Source organism: Equus asinus, chromosome 6 (genome assembly GCF_041296235.1).
Source record: "Equus asinus isolate D_3611 breed Donkey chromosome 6, EquAss-T2T_v2, whole genome shotgun sequence".
NCBI classification, from domain to species: Eukaryota; Metazoa; Chordata; class Mammalia; order Perissodactyla; family Equidae; genus Equus; species Equus asinus.
In genome coordinates this window covers 94,160,006-94,178,820 of record NC_091795.1, presented here as the reverse complement: position 1 = coordinate 94,178,820, position 18,815 = coordinate 94,160,006, and the positions used below count along the sequence as shown (strand labels likewise).

The window sequence follows — 18,815 nt, the reverse complement described above, 5'->3', positions numbered from 1 at the left end:
TATTCACTTGTATCTTATGCTTCAAGGAAAAGTCTCTCCATTCACCTCCAGCTGATATTATTCAATATTTTAAAATTAGAATTGGGAGGTGAGGGAATAGTGGGAAAGCAAAGTAATTTGTAAGACCAAAAACTGATGAATTTCCCCTATTCTAGGAAGCTCTTACACTGGGATTCTGAATAATTCTCTACATTCTTTTTTTTAGTGAGGAAGATGGGCCGTGAGCTAACATCTGTTGTCAATCTTCCTCTTTTTGCCTGAGGTAGACTGTTGCTGAGGGAACATCTGTGCCAGTCCTCCTCTATTTTGCATGTGGGATGCTGCCACAGCATGGCTTGATGAACAGTGTAGGTCTGCGCCCAGGATCTGAACCCATGAACCCCAGGCCACTGAAGCAGAGCACGTGAACTTAACCACTACGCTGCTGGACCAGCCCCTCTTTCTGAGTATTACCATTTCTTCAAGCGGCTTTTCCAAAATAGGCCCTGCCCTGTGTACCCTTCCTGAGGACATTCCACATCCCTCCCCTGGCTCTGTCACTGCCCCCACGCAGCCCCCGTTACAGCCTTCCCGATGCAGCCCACCGCGGGGGCTGATTTCCGAGGACCCTCTGCACCTCCCCTCCAGTCCACTCCTCATGCAACAGCCACACTGAGTTTTAAAAATAAAATGGTATGTCAGTCTTCTGCTAACGAAAACAGTTTGACAACTTCATGGTCCTCAGGGTTAAGGTTGAACTTAACATGGCTTACCGACATGGCCCTATGAGACAGCTCCATGTGCCGTTCCTGTTAGACCCCATGCCTCCCTTCACCTTGACCCCTTGTTTTACACACACAGACTCCCATTTAGATCCCCGAGCACATCTGGCTCCCTCTCTCAAGCAAGAACTTAGCCTGGCTGTGCCTTGTGCCTGGAACCCTGCCTGCCCTCCCTGGCTCTTACTGGTCTTTGAGACCCAACCTGTCTATCACTGATCCCTCCCTAACTCCTCTGTCCAGGTCAGCCCTCCATCCTCCCTTGGAGCACTCACCACGTTATAATGATCCAACTGTATATGTATCTCTCCCAATAGAGTGAGAATTGTGGCAGCAAGGACTATGTCTGTCTTGTTCTGCGTGTCCCCAGCAAGTGACACAGAGCAGACACTCAATACATATTTATGCACTGAAAACCTGAGGGAAAATGCACACGTCCAGGCAGACCAAATAGCAGTATCATAAGACCCTTGAGAAGGTAACAAACACTGGCTATTTAATATTTTGTTTCTTCATGTTAAAAAGTATCTCTAAAAAAGGTGTCTCTTGTTCAAATAGTTTTGGAAAATGAGGTACTAAATAAGATAAACAGAGTGTGCTGGGGTTTCTAAGTGAGGTGCTTTCGCGCTCTTCAATATGGACATCAGTTGTCGGCATTTCCCTTACGCGTCTGATGGCAAAGCGATTTCCCGGGAGCACCTCTCCATCTCCTGGAGCACATTTTGGGGAGCCTGCCAGACTCTCCCCACAAAGGCAGGAGCCTACAGAGGAGCTTGTAGGCAGCAATGACGATCCTAGAGGCATACCTCCACCCAGAAAAAGACTCTCCTGACTTCTGTCTCCAAGGCTGCGTCTGGAAGATGCTGCCAGCAGGTGACCAATTCGTTATGATTTACAGGCCAAGAGCCCCGTGCAAGTTCTCTCCTGCTCCCTCTTGCTCCTGCCCTGGCTGCTTCACCGCAGTCCCAGCAGTCCTCCAGAGCGGAGAGGAGGACAAACGCCAACCACACACCTGCGTCAGCAGCAGCCCCGCCGAAGGCCTGCTGAGGCGCTGGAGCACGGGAGCGGGAAAGCGCATGTGCGGCCGAAGCCGAACGCTGCCACCACACGACTGTAAATAATGTTACAGCACAGGTTTCCCCTTAGATTTTATTCATATCTTAGGAAGTACGTATGAAAATACTGGGAAACTCCAGATTTTACCTGAATATATTACACACTTAGTATAAAAAGAGATTTCTATAAAACAATACACAAATTCCTAAATATTCTTAAGTAAAACAGATTTAATAGTCAAAATTTTGTTAGGCAAATGATACAACAGGCATAAATCAAATATTAAATGATGTATCCCCCAAAACAGTTTCTAAGACTCTGCTTTTGAGGCCATTTTAAGTACTTCTTGGTGCTTCTTTAGTGTTCAGCAAAAAAAAAATTTCAGAGCCATCTTATTTTCACGTCACCACAAATTAAAAACTGATGTTCCACTTAGTACCTTCTACTTAAAAAAGACAAAGTGAGGAAAGACGAGTGCTTGGATCCCCCTGCAAAGTGGAAGCTCCCTCCCTCCAGCAGAGCGGAGGCAGCCCACGGCCACCCCTCCACCATGGCACTGCCCCGCCTCTCGCTGTGCATCTTGTACTTCAGGGCGAACAGGAAACGTCTGAAGGAACGATTTATAAGAAATCAGGAACGGGCACAAGAAGTTACTCTGGACACACATCGGTTTTGGCTTATTTAAATGAGAAGTGTAAGAGTGCAAATTTGCTCTAAATGGAGACAGATTTAACTGAAAAGCTCCTTATACTTAGAATAAAAAAGTTCTTATAATTCGGCACGCCTCCTGGATGCTGTCAGAGAGAACTGTCGAAGAATCAGAGGTGGATGGGCAGAGGATTTGAACAGATATTTCTCCAAAGAAAATATACAAATGGCCAATAAGCACATGCAAAGATGCTCTACCTCACCAGGGAAATGCAAATCAAACCACAGGATACCACTTGACACCCACCAGGATGGCTATGACAAAAAAGAGGGCAATAAGTGTTGGGGAGGATGTGGAGAAAGTGGAGCCGCCTACACTGCTGCTGGGAACGTAAAATGGTGCAGTGGCTTTGGAAAACAGGCTGGCAGCTCCTCAAAAAGTTAAACAGTTATCACAGGACCCAGTAACTCCACTCCTCGGTATAAGCACAAGAGAAATGAAAACATACGTCCATGCAAAAGCACAAGCCTGAATTTTCCTATCAGCATTACTCATAAAAGTCAAAAAGGGGAAACACCCCAAATGTCCATCAACAGATAGATGGATAAACAAACTGTACATTATCCACACAATGAAATGTTATTCAGGCCTAAACAGAAAGGAGGTTCTGAAAGCTACAACATGGATTAACCTGGAAAACATGCTAAGTGAAAGAAGCCAGTTGCAAAAAACCCCATATTCTACGATTTCATTTATATGAAATGTTCAGAACAGGCAAATCCATAGAGACATAAAGTAGATCAGTAGTTGCCTAGGGCTGGGGGGATGGGAGTACGGGCGACTGCTAAAGGTTATGGGGTTTCCTTTTGGGATGATAAGGATTGTCCTGAAATTAGATAGTGGTGATCATTACACACCTTAGTGAATATACTAAAAACTCTGAAGTGTACAATTTAAAGATGCAAATTTTATGGCATGTGAATTTCATTCTAATTAAAGAAAATCAGAGGTGGAGTCTTTGTCTCTCTTTCTCACTTGGTGAAATATATATTAAGGGAGATCGACTGAACGAGAAAAAGTTTTTGAAAAATAAAACCACGTAGTTTCACTCATCAGTTAATGGCAAATATTTAAGCAGCTTATTCCTCCTATAATGTGGACCAGTATTACTAAGGCTGACTAAAGAAATGACTCTTATAAATCAGTTTATAGCCTATTATGTAGGCTATATATAAACCAGTATGTACCCTACCACTGATGGAGTAAGTCGCCTTCCGAAACTATAGTACCCTGGGTGAGCCGGACATTACTGCCACGAAGGTGCTGGAACTCACCGATTCTGGGTCTTGTTTAAAGTCCATGTGAGCTTTCAGCCTTCCTTTACAGCCTTAGCTGGTCAGGACTGCTGCTTTACAAGGCTGCACCTCGGGGCCCAGTGACTCAGAGACCACACTGCCGCTTCCTCACCAACAGTGCCAACTCCCAGGTCACTAAGGTCCCGCCTCCCTCAGGACACCAGAAACACACCTGCCTCTGCCTTAGTCAAGCCGTGTACCCTCCACCCAGGAGGGGCTCTGGCTGCAGGGAAAAACGCTACAACAGGAACACACCTTCCTCAATAGGGGAAAAACCTGGGGAGGCAGTTCTGAGGTTGGAAACACCCACAGCACTATTGGAAGTCTATTTTTCTTTTGTGAATTAAAAAACAATACTAAAAAACAACTTACCCTCTTTAAAGTGAATGTCAATTGTTTGCTGCCAACCGTGGTGTCTGATACACTCAACGTCCCATTTTTTGCTTCCAGTTTCAAACGATCTTCAAGGGTTTTACTGTAGGAAATTTAAGAGAATGACAATGAGAATTATGTTTTGATTTACCATTTGAAACAAGTTTTAATTACGACTGATCACATAAAGAAAAATCTTTTACATGTGTGGTAAAGATAAAAATGGCATTCAATTAACAGAACAAATGGAAAGAATTAGGGGCACTCAAACAGTCATTACTCGCACTCAATAGATGTACAATGAAAACAATGGCTGCCAAAAACACCCACTGATTTAATATTTTAAGTGGTGGTTCCAAATATTTCAATGGTTGCTACTTATCTTACTAAATCATATTTCTGAAGCCCAAATGCAAGGAGCAATACGTCTGAAGCCTGTAATTTCCTGTAATGGTCAGTGGCACTTATGTTTCTAAAGCATTTTATATTTAAATCATGCACAACTTAAGCATGTGAGTATTTCAGCAACTCATTCACCTTCTATAAAGGAGCGAACATGAACTAAGTCTCAGGTCAAACCACAGAGGAGGCTGCAAGAATTCTGACTTCTTCCTCAGTGTTAGCTCACTGGCCTGCACTCATCACTCATGGTACGAACAACCTGAGACACGAATCTGTCTGATTACACACAGAGAAACCAAGAGCAACTGCACTGAGGGTGAACTCTGATTCAGCCCTAGTCACTGCCATTTCTCCAGGTGTCCTTCCTTTCAATTTCTTACTTGAATTACTTGGACACACTTTACCCCAAATTTAAAATTCATTTCATTTCCTGATCTTGTTTTCTAAATTTTTCTAGGGTCTGTTTATATAATCTGTGTCCCTTTATGGTATGCTGGGCCTTGCAATTCATTGTCATCTGCAATTAACACCATCCCACCTGTGCTTTATAATAAAGATGATAAATTTGAATTTTGTACCAGTTATACATATAACAGTTGATTGCATGTTGTTATAATAACGTTTTATCATAAAATCAGAACCTTTGGCCCTTTTTGTTAACTTGGTTGAAAGGGGAAGAAACTGAATTAAGCCTAAAGATATAGAGTTTGAACATTAGCTCCACCCCTTCTAGAAATGGCTAAAGCAACTCCTTTACATGCCCGTGATGAAACTGAGAGGGGAGGAGAGGGAAGAAGAGAAAGAATATGGTTCTCTCTTCCATTCTGTTCTCTCCTCAAAAAAAAAGTAAACATTTGCCTTTCTGATCCTCCTTCTACCAACTAAGATTGAATGTGCCCGTTTAAAAATTTATACTAAAAGACTTGATTGAATAAAAAAAGACTGAATTATGTGAAAGGGTCTTCTTTTTCGACCTTTGTAACTAATTACTAAGGAGAACACAGCTCCTAAATGATCCATAAGACAAAGAGACACTCCTTTGAAATTTTGAAGCTAATGTTTGATGTTCGCACAATGAGAGATTTCTCTCTTGTTTACGATTACTAAAAAAGTACTAACCATACCCTTTCTACATAATTTGAGACATAAAGTGGTTGGAGCAAAAGTGGCACTCTTTTCCAAGCAATAATGTTATTAAGAAGCACTTTTAAAGTACTTTTCATCTTCAAAGTTCTTTACAGATTAACTAATTAATCCTTTCAACATCCCTGAGACAGAAGTATTTATCCTTTATAGATGGCAAAAAGGGAGGTAAGATGGTAAGGACTTGCCCCAGGCCACAGAAGGATTCAAGTCTAAAACCAGGATTCCAATTTAAGAATCGCTGGTTTCCAGGTGTGTGTCAGACGATACTTGATTTATAAAGTTTGTTCAGGAAACATGTCCGTTAAGTGTTCTGAATGACAAGCTCCCACCTGACAAGCTGAATGAAGTTAACACTTAGTTTAGCTTTTATTTTTTAACAAGGATTCAGCAGTGAGGTATAAACTGACTCTAGCACGCATGTGAATTATGTTAGCCTAAGCAAATTCCTCAGCCTGCTCATTTCACTGTTGTTCTTTCCGTTCGTAGCTATAAACTCAGAGGCTGTAAAGTTAACAGGACTTCTGAATAACCGTGGAGCCACCGAGACAAGGTGGTACACAGAAGACACTCATTTGGGAAGAAAAAGACTTTTCAAGTAAATTGTGGGAAATTACTACTCTTAAGAATGACCTTATTTCCTCCATGATAGGGTATATAAATTCTGGTTTTCTCTCAATGCACTTTCGATGTGCACATGTAAAAACTTGTTCTGTCTAGGCTACTTGGAAAGACAAGCCGAGTTTTAGGACGAGCCATGGCAGAAGATCAGACACAGGGCCCGAGTGTGGAGAGTTCTACATTAAAGCAAGTCTTACTTCCCTCCCTTTGAAAGTCAGTTTACAGAATGTGGCTGCTAACCAGCAGTTCCAAAGCCTGCTCCTTGAGTGTGAATTCAGTCAGAGACGATTTCAGAAGGACACAGACACCTGGAAACTCTACTGTAACAGAAGGACAAAATGCAGAAACCCACAGTGCATGTCCTTCTCAGGGCTGCGTCCACACTGGCCGCCTGTGGCAGAGGAGAGCTGGCATTCCCTTCCTGCCCCCGGACCTGCCCCACCCTGCTGCTTCTGTCTGGTCTTCAGGTCTGCCGGCTTTGGGGTATGTTGTTATTCAGAGTAAGGCTAAGAGTTTTAGGGGAAAAGACCTCACTGCCACAAGAGGAACAACTTCTCCCCCAGATTTGTGGGGACTGCTAAGGAAAAAGAGATGGGCTTCAGAGGGCTGAAAGTGAGAGGAACCACTCGGCACAAGATATAGAGGGCTCTACGGGGAAGAACTTGAACTATCAGTAGGCCTATCTTAAAATAAAAAGAAAAATGAGCATAAACTACAAGGGCAAAATCAAATTAGATATTTATTAGATGCCCCAAGAAAGCTCAAAGATTTACTTCTTTGAGGCTTTAAAAACACACACTACTACTTCTTTAATTAAAACTATTTAGTTAAAAATAATGCTCCTCAACTGAGAGGTTTTTCAATCACTTTGCATGGAAAGGGAGGTAGAGGAGTGGAAGATAATATCCACAAAGGCACATGCTTTAGTAAGTATAGCATTCAAAAGAGTTACGTTAACTTTAATTAAAATAAAGGAAGCACCCTTCATAGTCTACATCAAGGGGAATAAGAAGAAAATGGAGACATGGAATCTGCAGAGAAATGAATTTTAAGTATTTTAAAATTTTAAGTCCTTTGTTTTAACTTTGAAAAATATTTACATGTACTGTAACAGTTACTGAAAACACGATTTCAATGCTTTCAGTTTGCATGTTGCTTCAAAGCCCCTATCTTAGGAGATGGAGTCTGACACCTTCATCTATCAGCTTAGTTGAAACCTGAAAAGACTCCTAACATCCACTGTTGTTGCAAGTGTGGGCAAACAGGCCCTGAGTAAGACCGCAAAGTGCACAAAGCCTTTCTCCAGGGCGATGTGGGGCAATGTGGCCCGTCTACCACACACTCCTTTTGATCCAGCAAATTCCATTACTAGGTAATATAGTCTAGAGAAATTCTTGCACACGTGCACACATTTATAACTGAAAAAATAAAAGAGAAAAACAAGAAACAACCTAAACACCCCAAATAAGGGGATGTTGTTATGGCCCTTATGAAATATTTATGTAGCTGCAAGGTAGACTGACGTGTACTCACAAAGAAAAATTTCCAAAGCTGATTGTTAAATGAAAAGAGTAAGTTAATCAGCAACATGCTCAGTATGATCCACTCCTGTAAAAGAAAGAAGAGCTAAAACTACACGTATGTGAGTGTGTACACACACGAGTTCATTCTGAAAGGGCGTGCACAGCAGCTACCTCAGGGAGGGAGCGTGCGGGTGTAAGAGACTGACCTTTCACTCCACATTCTCAAGTATCACAATGGAAATATGCAAACTATTACTTGACTACATACTACCTCAGTAATAAAAGAGTCTCCGTAAGTGTAAGTTTGGAGTTAAGTTGCTTTCAGAAGTAGATTTTTTAAATGCTTCTCTTAAAACAAGACTGCCTTCTTTCAGCTCTCATCCACTATCACTGAGGAAAATGAGCCGAAGAGTAACCACAGTTAGTTCACAAAGTCGATAAGCAGACGTGATAAGCAGCTCACCCAGAGCTCCTAAAATTGCCCGGAGAAGAGGAGTTCCCCAAAAGGCAGGAAACGTCCTAAACACCTTGAATTTCCAGGACCTACCACAGGGTAGGTGCTTCAAAGAACGCTTTCATGAACTGAACTTAAAGGGCCACTCAGCTGGTAGTATTCATTACCCAAGAAGAGGAGACATCCTCGGCTTCTGAAATTCAGAAAACTGTCACTGCAAGGACTTGCCTCCTCCAGGGCTCAACAACAGACAGCTCGGACGTTTACAGGACCCCTTGCAGACCACGCTGCCCCACATAACTGAAGGGGCTCATGTGCCCAGGCTCCAGACGCAGGCCAGCAAGCAGGATCTTCCCAATCTCTTACCTAGAAATGTGATTCTTTCCATCCTTCTGACTTCTTTCCCTGTGTCTCTGAAGATGTACCCCTTGTCCTTTCTGAGGCTACAGCTCCTGGCCCCATTGCCTCCTGGCTGCTTACCAAATTCAGCTCTGCCCATTTAGTCCATTCTCTCATTTCTTTACAGTCCCCTTTCCTAGGTTAACTCCTCTCTGCCTATTAACATATCACATCTCTCAAGCCTAAAAAACCTTTCCTGTCCAGTTTTTGGCTTTGACTCCTTCCTTTCACTGCCAAACTTCTTGAAAGAATCATCTACACTAATTTTTCACAATAATTTTTACCTCCATTCATTGATCGATTGATCATTTGGTCTGAGTGCCTGAGAAACCAGTTCCAATAATACAATCTTCCCAATGGCATTTTCCAACCTTTGTTCCGCAGACCTCCCCACTCCAGCTGCCGTTTGTACCCCATCCTTCTCTCTGACAGTCTCTCCATGCTTGGCTCTTTTCCGTTTCCTCTACCTTTCAGAGAACTCCTCCGTAATTTTTACTGTCCATCTTCTCCTGTGCCTGTCATCTAAATCAGAATCCTTAGCCCTAGGCTATATCAATGTATCTGTGACGTTTCTAAAATTTTATGTATTACTTTGCATGGTTTGTATTTTTCTAAAGAGAAGATTATGGTTTTTATCCCAGACTCAAGAAAAACATTTGCTGTTGCCAAGGTCTGCATTCTTAGCTCTCACCGCACTCCACACACTCATGGTCAGTCCTTCATGCTGCATTTCACACAACAACAGCTGCTATCCCTTCAGCCAACCTCTCCGGCCCCTCCGACGTTTCCATTTGTCTGCCGAACATGACCAAAAAGACATCTGGCACTGCAGACTTAACGTGCTGAATATCCAGCTCAACGCTTTGAGCCTTCAATCTGTTTTTCCTTCTATATTCTTTATCTCAGTAGCAACAGTGCCAGACCCTTCAACATCATCCCTGGGTCTCCCTTTGATATTAAATTAGTAACCAAACAATGTTGTGGCATATCATTTTTCTCAAGATGGTCTTATGAATAATTTGGTTCTAAGTCTGTCTGCTCCTCTCTACCCCTGGTCAGGCTTTCAGCACTTCCGACTGGGACTACTGCATAGTCTGTTAGCTGATCTCAGGGGTCCAGTTTCTCCCCACCTTTTCTAAAACTGAGGTATTTCGTTAAGAGGTTTCTGGGAAATAGGGACGTTTAATGCCTGTATGTTTTTATCTTTATTTTCTACAGCAAACATGTACTGCTTTTATTTAAAAGTATAAACATTATTGGCAGGAAGGGCTGGTATCGATTTGATCATGTCACTCAGCTTACCAACTTTCCTTGGCTCTCCAGTGGTCGGAACGGGGCCCAACACGTCCTTCGGGCCTCACCTACTGCTGCTCCCCGACATACTCTAGGCTCTTGCCACACAGAAACAGTCTTCCCCGCCGCGTTCACACAGCGTCCTTGGCTCACGCTGAGCCTCTGCTAGAACGCCATCTTCCCAACCCTGCTTTCAGTGCTCATCTTTTCATCTTTCAAAAGACCACTTTCAATATGACCTCTTATAAAGATTTCTTTAAGTCTCCAAAAATTGAACCCATTTTTTTCTTATGTCTTTCACATGCCTCTTCGCAGGCCACAGAGTATCAGCGGGCATGTGAATGCTCCAGGCTGTGGGCCGCACCTGTCCGGTCCAGAACGGTGCTTTGCTCACACTAGGTACTCAGCAAGTGTTTGATGAATGAATGGATGGGTGGAGAGGCTGAGAGGTGGAGGAACACACTCACAAATAAAGTCTAGCTACTGTAAGGCATATAAATGCGTGTGGAAAGACATACGCATTTCTCTAAAGCTGTATTACTCTGCCAAGTAGAGAACAGAACTCACTCAAGTATTGAGTTACAATTCACTATTCACTTTTCTCTTTACAGAAGAGTTTTAAAGCTGGGCAAGTACCAGTGAACGTTTAAACGTAATACACTCAATTTTGATGTTGTGTTTTATCGATTGCCTTGTAGTAACTCGCAGAATAAACATAAGGAGTCACTTTAGTTCTCTGAAGGATAATGGTTCACTGCTTCATTAAATAATATTAAGATACTGCAAGTTCAGGATTTGCCAAAATAATCCAGTCAAGACTAGAATTCAATAAGCGGTTTACGCCAAAATGCCAGCAAACCGCAGGCTATTCATACCAAAGGGTTATTACTTTAAGCAACGGGATTTTTCTTTTAAGCCCATTTAAGTATTATCACTTAAACAGCTCCTCCGCTTAAAAAAAAGCTTTACCTTAGTGATGTTTAACTCAGTAAGAATGTTTAAATGCGGTGCATTAACTTAGCTATTACTTATTCATTAAGTAGGAAGTTTTTATCCCTTTTGTTTCTTACATTAAATTTGCTGCTACAACCCACAGGCAGAAGAATGTCTGTGAGATCAGTCATGCCTCCCACCCCCAAATCATGGCCTCCTGTTTCCATGGTTACACTAAAAACAACTGCTCCCAGATTTCCCTGGTCATGGGGTAGTGGAGGGAATAAGTTCTTTCTCAGCACATCCTGAAAGGGTAACTTTTCCAGTTGCCTGACACGCAACCAAGGTGCAGAAGATGCATGCTTTCAATAAGGATTGATCAAGTGCCTACTTCGGTCTAGGCACTGACTCAAGAGCGAGGGACAAAGTAAATAAAACAAGACAGAAACAGCAGATAACCTAACAAAGAAATTCACTCTACAGAATCAGAATACCTAGCCTAGAAATTCTGAGAGACTTTAGTAGCTACCTTGTTCCTCACTTAGATTCTGACAACTGAAACTGTTCAAATAATACCATTTTTTAAGATTGATTTTTTTTTTTTTAAAGATTAGCACCTGAGCTAACAACTGTTGCCAATCTTTTTTTTTTCCCCTGCTCTTTTCTCCCCCAACCCCCCCAGTATATAGCTGTATATTTTAGTTGTGGGTCCTTCTAGTTGTGGCATGTGGGACCCCACCTCAACGTGGCCTGATGAGCGGTGCCATGTCTGCACCCAGGATTCAAACCAGTGAAACCTGGGCCACTGAAGCAGAGTGCGCGAACTTAATCACTCAGCCACGGGGCCGGCCCCTGATTTTCTTTATTGTGGTGAAATATATATAACAAAACTTACCACTCTACTAACCATTTTTAAGTGGACAGTTCAATGGCATTAAGTGGTATCTCACCCATTTCCCTAACGGGTGGTATCTACCCATTTCCCCTCTCCCCATGCCTGGCAACCACCATTCTGCTTTTTGTCTCTATGTGTTTGACTATTCTGGAATACTACTCTTTCTAATCTCTCAATTTTCCTGCAAAAGGCTTAACATTTCTGGCAAATTTTCCAAGTGACCTTTTCATTAATCACATAAACTGAGATGGGGGTAAACAACTGAAATTCTAGTTTTTTTAAATAATTTTTTTGTTAAGAGCAAAGAATTTGTTACCTCTGTTAATTATCATTGTCCACAAGGCTTCAAGGCACTGATCCATATAGCACAGAATCAGATCAGTATCCCTACGTTAGAGAACCCGATGGGGAAAAACCAAGAACAACAAAAACAAGTCTGGCTGTTGCAGTGTAAACATGCTCTAACGTACATTTACCAATACACAGAGGGCTATACCCTGTGCTTTAGTGTATGTAAACCATACCTCCAAAAGCTGTTAAAAATAATTATCATAAAGACCAGTGTATTTTAATAGTGACATTGCCCTCAGGCCTTGTGGTGCTGCCCTCACATTAACTCCAAAGATCAAAATGTCACCCTTAGGGCAACTTGCCAGTGAGGAAAAGCAGGGCTCAACAACACGTCAGTCATCACTGAGAGTGTGTTACTCACTTCATCAGCTTCTGCTTTGTGGCAGAATCTTTGAAGCTTCTGAATTCTTCTCCTGCTTTGATCTCATAAAACTGGGGCTTGAGGACCGTCTGCTGGTCCTCCTTGAGTCGTTCCTGCCGCTTCACTTTTTCCTCCTGCTGGAGAAGTCTGCGCTGTTTCCTGACCTCTTCAACCCAGGCCTTTTCATCATCTGAACTCTCAGAACTTTCGGCATCACTTGGTTTTCCTTCCGGTTCTTCCTCTTCCTGGAATAAAAATAGTAAGAAGCAGCTCCTTTCCCCCAACCAAACACTGACCCATTATTCTTCTAAATAGCATTAGCTCATCGGAGTACAAGATATTGTATGGACTGGACAAAAATGCCTTTAGTTAAATAAGATATAATCCTAAGGTGAAAGTCAAACAAATTATATTTCGAGCGTACTCAAAGACTCTTTTAGCTTCAAAGAAACTTTATATAAACAAGCAATGAGGGGCTGGCCCCGCGGCCGAGTGGTTAAGTTTGCACTCTGCTTCTGCAGCCCAGGTTTTGCTGATTTGGATCCCGGGTGCGGACATGGCACCGCTCATCAGGCCATGCTGAGGCGGCGTCCCACATGCCACAGCTAGAAGGACTCACAACTAAAAATATACAGCTATGTACTGAGGGGCTTTCGGGAGAAAAAGGAAAAAGAAAATCTTTTTTAAAAAAAAGAAAAGAAACAATGACAAACTCTAAACGATTCAGAGTACATTACTTTTTCATGAAGTTCCTGTTGCTCTAAGAGTCTTAGTTTCTTCTTCCTTTTTTCACTAATTTTTGAAACAAGTGGATTCAAAAGCCTAAATTCTTCACTCTCTTCATCTACTTGGAAGTCAGGGTTCTCAAACATAACTTTAAATCGATCATCGGTGAGAATATTAGGGAGGCTCTATAAGAAAAAGAATGTAAAAATTTAAAGTTAATATCTGAATAAAATCTGACCAGAAATATGGCTTAAAAACATTTCACTCAATTATAAATTAATAAGCTGCACAAGACATAACTTATTAAATTATTATAAAATTTCTTTAGAACTAGTTTCCAGAATTTTCTAATTGCCCAGGGACTTATCTTCTACCCACAGAACAAATTCTACTAATCTTTTTCACAGACGATATGTATTGCTTGGACATTACACATAATGAGCTAAGAATGTGCCTTTTTGGCTAAGTCTATGCTTAACACATTAGAAAGAATTTTCTTCAATTAACATTTTAACGCAAAAAGACTTTTCAAAGAAACGTATGTTTTTGAAACATGGCTTTTTAAGCATAGTTACTATACTGAATTAAAATTAGCGAGTCTTTCAACTTCATATTCCAAAACTGAGAGAGGAAGTATACATTGACAAGTCGAGAATTAACACGGTGGGACTTGTGGGTAAGCTTGCTGACTCAAGTGAGTTATTGGAAAGATAAGGGATGTTTCCATCCCTTATAGATAGTCTCATAAATTTTTTTCTCTAGGCCATTTAATTGTTCTCAAAGGATACATTGTTAAAACTTTGTCATTTTGACAAAATACAACTTTGTTATTCAGACTCATTTGGACAGCTCAGGAGTGATACTAAATTCCTTTTTTGTTTGTACCAGTTTTGAACAGAAAGTTTTCTAGAATGTACTGTAAACTGATGTGTTCACGTAAACAGATGACAATCTTACACACTCAGGGCTCTCCTATTGTTCCTTCCCTGCTATGGCCTTGGAAACCAGATAAATCAACCTAATTAAAATGGTTTGTAAAACAGAGTAAACAGCCCGAACACAGGCTGGAAAAGCTAACCTGTTTGTGTTGGACTCCAGCTGTACGGAACGGACTTTGTTTTACTGACTGTTTCTCCATTATTTAGAGTAAACAAGGTTGTAAGCAGCTGAGTTCTGAATACTGTACTCGTGTAACAGAGCTACACGAAAATGCGGTAAATCGTGAGACATTAAGGAACGTGGCCTGTTTATTACCTACTCTATGGACCTAAAATCTGATAAATCCTACTTAAAATTCTATGATATACTGAATATATACTTGAGATATATTGAACAAGTCTTCCCTGATTAAATATCATTTCTGAGACAGATTTAGGTTCAAAAAAGAAAAAAGACAGATAAGATCTAGTTCCTGATCTGAAGGTGCTCACTCACAATCTAATAAGAAAGCAAAAACCAGCTGTACGCTACAGGCCTTATGAAGGACGCTAACCAGCTGAAAGAGGTCCAGGAGCAGAGAGCTGAAACGCAGTCCCAACAAGAGACATCTCAGAAGGGCTCATAGGGGATGTGCCATCTGGAGGAGGCTTGAAAGAAGAGTAGGTTTCAACAGATAGAAATCTAAAGAGCATTTCCAGCTCACTGAGGAGTGGTGAATAGTCTGATGATGCAAGAACAATGGCGAAATTTGAAAAAGCACTTTTTGATCAGGTCAGGTTATAAAGGATTTGAAATACCATGACCTTTACTCAGCAGGTGAGGGGACTACTAGGGAAGAAGAGGATGAGGAGGAAACAGATGCCAGAAGTGTGCTTCAAGAATCTCAGATGCCGGGGGCTGGCCCCGTGGCCGAGTGGTTAAGTTCGCGCGCTCCGCTGCAAGTGTCCCAGTGTTTCGTTGGTTCGAATCCTGGGCGCGGACATGGCACTGCTCATCAAACCACGCTGAGGCAGCATCCCACATGCCACAACTAGAAGAACCCACAATGAGAAATACACAACTATGTACTGGGGGGCTTTGGGGAGAAAAAGGAAAAAAATAAAATCTTTAAAAAAAAAAAAAGAATCTCAGATGCCAATGGTCCTCAGCAGCATGGTATATGACAGACTGCTTAGAGAGAAACCAGAGTCATGAGGAAGACTAAGAAAACACTTGAGAAAACTGGGAGAAGAGCCAGGGCCTGAATCAGGGCAATGGGACTCTAAAGATGCAAATACGAGTTCTTCAGGAGAGGATTATCATGAGATGCACTTCTAAGTTAGAATTGGTAGACACAGCTATGGAGGAGATGGGGGAAGGTTAAGAGTGAAAAACAGGGTCGGAAATTTCTCTCAAGTGTCTAGCTTAAATGACTAGAAAGCTGGTGATAGCATGAGTCAGGATCCATCATTGGAGATCATCAGAAAAAGAGGCATAGGGTGGAGTAAAGGGCAAGAAATTATGTTCCAAGAAACCAAGATGTCCTTTAGTAGGTGAACGGATAATTAAACTGTGGTACATTCAGACAATGGAGTATTATTTGGCACTAAAAAGAAATGAGCTATGAAGCCATGAAAAGACACAGAGGAACTTAAACGCATATTACTACATGAAAGAAGCCAGTGTGAAAAGGCTGCATATGTATGATCCCAACTATATGACCTTCTGGAAAAGGCAAAACAATGGCAACAGTACCAAGGTCAGTGCTTGGCAGGGGTGAGGAGGGAGGGGTAAACCGGCACAGCACAGAGATCTTTAGGGCAGGTAAACGGTCTGTGTGACACTCTAATGGTGACACACATCATTACACATGTGTCCAAACTCACAGAATGAACAACACCAAGAGAAAAGCCTAATGTAAACTACGGACTTTGGGTGATTATGATGTGTCAATGCGCGTTCATCAATTATAACAAGTGTACCTTCTGGGGGGAGATGTTGATGGTGGGGAGGCTGTGAGTGTACGGGGGCTGGGGGTACATGGAAAATCTCTGTACTTTCTGCTCAATTTTGCTGTGAACCTAAAAACTACAATAAAAAAATTAAGTCAAAAAAAATCCAGTGAATGAGAAAAATTAACAAAGAAAAAGAAATTATGTTCCATTTAAGACTGGTGAAGTCTATGGTACAAGAATGTTATCTGCATACCGACGAACACCTTTAGGTGTCCTGGAACAAGGCACTGGGCCTCAGGTGAGAGGAGAGGGCTAAACTGTAAATTTGGAGCTCTTTGTAAATATAGGAGAGGTGATAGTGCCAAAGATCCAAACATTTTCAAATGAATAGCTATTTACCTATTACACATTTCCAAGTAAAAATAAATAAAGAAAACCCAAGGGAAATTTTTTCCTTTTCATCTTACTGTATTTATTAAATAATCATATTTAATAAATAACAGAGGAAAATGTTAAAAAAGAGTATGTTGCTAGTACTCAAGTTTTTTTCTTAATTTAAAATAATAAATTGCATTGCCTAAAGACAAGTATGCTTTGGATGAACAATTTATAAAACAAAAACTCTTCTGATCCAGCTGTAAAAATATTTCCCCCAGAGATTTTTCCTAGTCTAATTGTTTCCACAGCTGTCTTAAAAAAAAAAAAAAGAGGAGGATAAGATGTAGTTAGTGATGTTCTACAGTAGTTTACAAGTGTCTGGCTAGTGATCTACCCTATAAATACACGTGTACATATGCTAAACACTTGTCATTCAAATTTGGAAAACATCTTAAAGTACTGTTCATACCTAAGTTCTATCTCAAAGACATATTTGTAGATCTGAGTAGGGTGCTTATTATTAATATTTTGTCCCGACACAGTAACATATATGAGGAATGCCTGGTATTTAAAACAAATTAATTCTTTCAATGCTGTAATATCTATGAAATTAAGTTGATGTAGACTTCTGAGTAAAGATGGTGGTTTGAACACAGGCCTCTCCTTTAATCTCTGCTAAAACCCCACTAAAACAATAGAAATGGGGATTTAAAAAGACACTCCTTAGGGATGAGAAGGATAGGAAAGGAAACAGGAGCAATGAGATTTTGGAAGCAAGAAGGAAGGCCTTGCACCTGCCCTCTCCATCTGGAGGCTTCTCTGGAGGGGCAGCTGTTGGGCCGGGGCAGCAGTACGTGAGGGCAAAGGAAGCACCTGGTACCAGGGGATGCAATGAAGGTTCGCATGTCGGGGCTGCAATGCCTCCTGGGCCCAGCGCCCCAAGTTCACTTGACTCTAGTTCTCAGACACAGGAACGCAGTGGGATCTGACCAGCCCAGAGAAAGACCGAGAAGATACTGATTCTTCTCCAAATACACAGTTTGGCCAGGTCAGCACAGTGACTGATGGGCCCTGTCTCCACCTCAGAGTTTCCATTCAGCCTTTTAAATCCTTCACTCTTAAATATGAATAGAAGACCAAGGATCACAGCAGGGAAAAACTATTTAAAAAATTTTTTTCTAGAAAATTTCCCAGCACTGAAGAACCTAAGTTTCTGGGTTGAAAGAGCCCACCAAGTGGCCAGCAGTGTGGGCTGAATTTCTGGATGGAAGGTGGCCCCAATGAGGCAGAGCCATCTGTGGGAGACGTCTTTGAATTCACCCTCTTTCTTGACCTACTCTCTTATTTGGAAGAGCAAACCCTAAGGAATTTCTGGAAGAAAAAGAGCATGTAAGGGTCATTTCTTTCTTTTTTTCTTTTTGAGGAAGATTAGCTCTGAGCTAACATCCGTGCCCACCTCCCTTTACTTTATATGTGGGACGCCTACCACAGCATGGCTTGCCAAGTGGTGCCATGTCTGCACCCAGGATCCAAACCAGCAAACCCTGGGCTGCCAAAGCGGAACATGCAAATTTAACCCCTACGCCACTGGGCCGGCCCCACATAAGGGTCATTTGTTATTGTTGTTGAGAACTTGAATGTTTAAAAACCTCTTCAGGGGCCAGCTCCGTGGCCGAGTGGTTAAGTTCGCCTGCTCCACTTCGGCGGCCTAGGGTTTCACTGGTTCGGATCCTGGGCATGGACCTAGCACCATTCATCAGGCCATGCTGAGGCATCCCACTTAGCAGAACCTGAAGGACCTACAACTAGAATATACAACTATGTACTAGGGGGCTTTGGGGAGAAGAAGAAAAAAAAAAGATTGGCAACAGATGTTAGGTCAGGTGCCAATCTTTAAAAAATAAATAAATAAATAAAAAATCTCTTCACTATACCCTTACTGTGATTGACTGCTTCTCTGGGTTGGAAATAATATTCCTTCAGAAAACTGAAGGTTCTTATAATTCTGTATCCAATATGGTGGTGAGGTAGAGTGAATCCCTAAGATGAATGCTGTGGACCAAGATGTGAAGGCGACCAGACCAGAATGAAGCAGGGCAGAAAGATGTAGAAGAGACTTCTTCCTCAGAAAGTAAAATTAATGTAACAACTGATCTTCACATAAACATCCTGAGATGAGATTTAGACAAGTGGCAAAGAACTGAGAGTTAGTGATAACCATATAGAAAGCGGACAAAAAAGTCAATCGTTAAGTCCAGGGAAGATGAAGATTA

The 18,815-nt window shown here is 41.7% G+C and overlaps 1 protein-coding gene across 2 annotated transcripts in view; it reads right to left on the bottom strand.

Moving 5' to 3' along the window:
* The window catches only part of NOL10 (nucleolar protein 10), a 111,644-nt gene that overhangs the window by 8,505 nt on the left and 84,324 nt on the right, over positions 1-18,815 (bottom strand). The window contains exons 18-21 of one of the 2 annotated variants that reach the window (XM_044771948.2): positions 13,303-13,476; positions 12,566-12,810; positions 4,191-4,293; positions 2,032-2,421 (exon numbers count right to left, since the gene is read on the bottom strand). In XM_044771948.2, the coding sequence (XP_044627883.2) occupies positions 2,257-2,421; positions 4,191-4,293; positions 12,566-12,810; positions 13,303-13,476 (687 nt within the window). In that variant the 3' untranslated portion in view covers positions 2,032-2,256. Of the gene's footprint in view, positions 1-2,031; positions 2,422-4,190; positions 4,294-12,565; positions 12,811-13,302; positions 13,477-18,815 lie in introns of those variants that run through there. The other variant, XM_014864599.3, reaches the window with a different exon arrangement.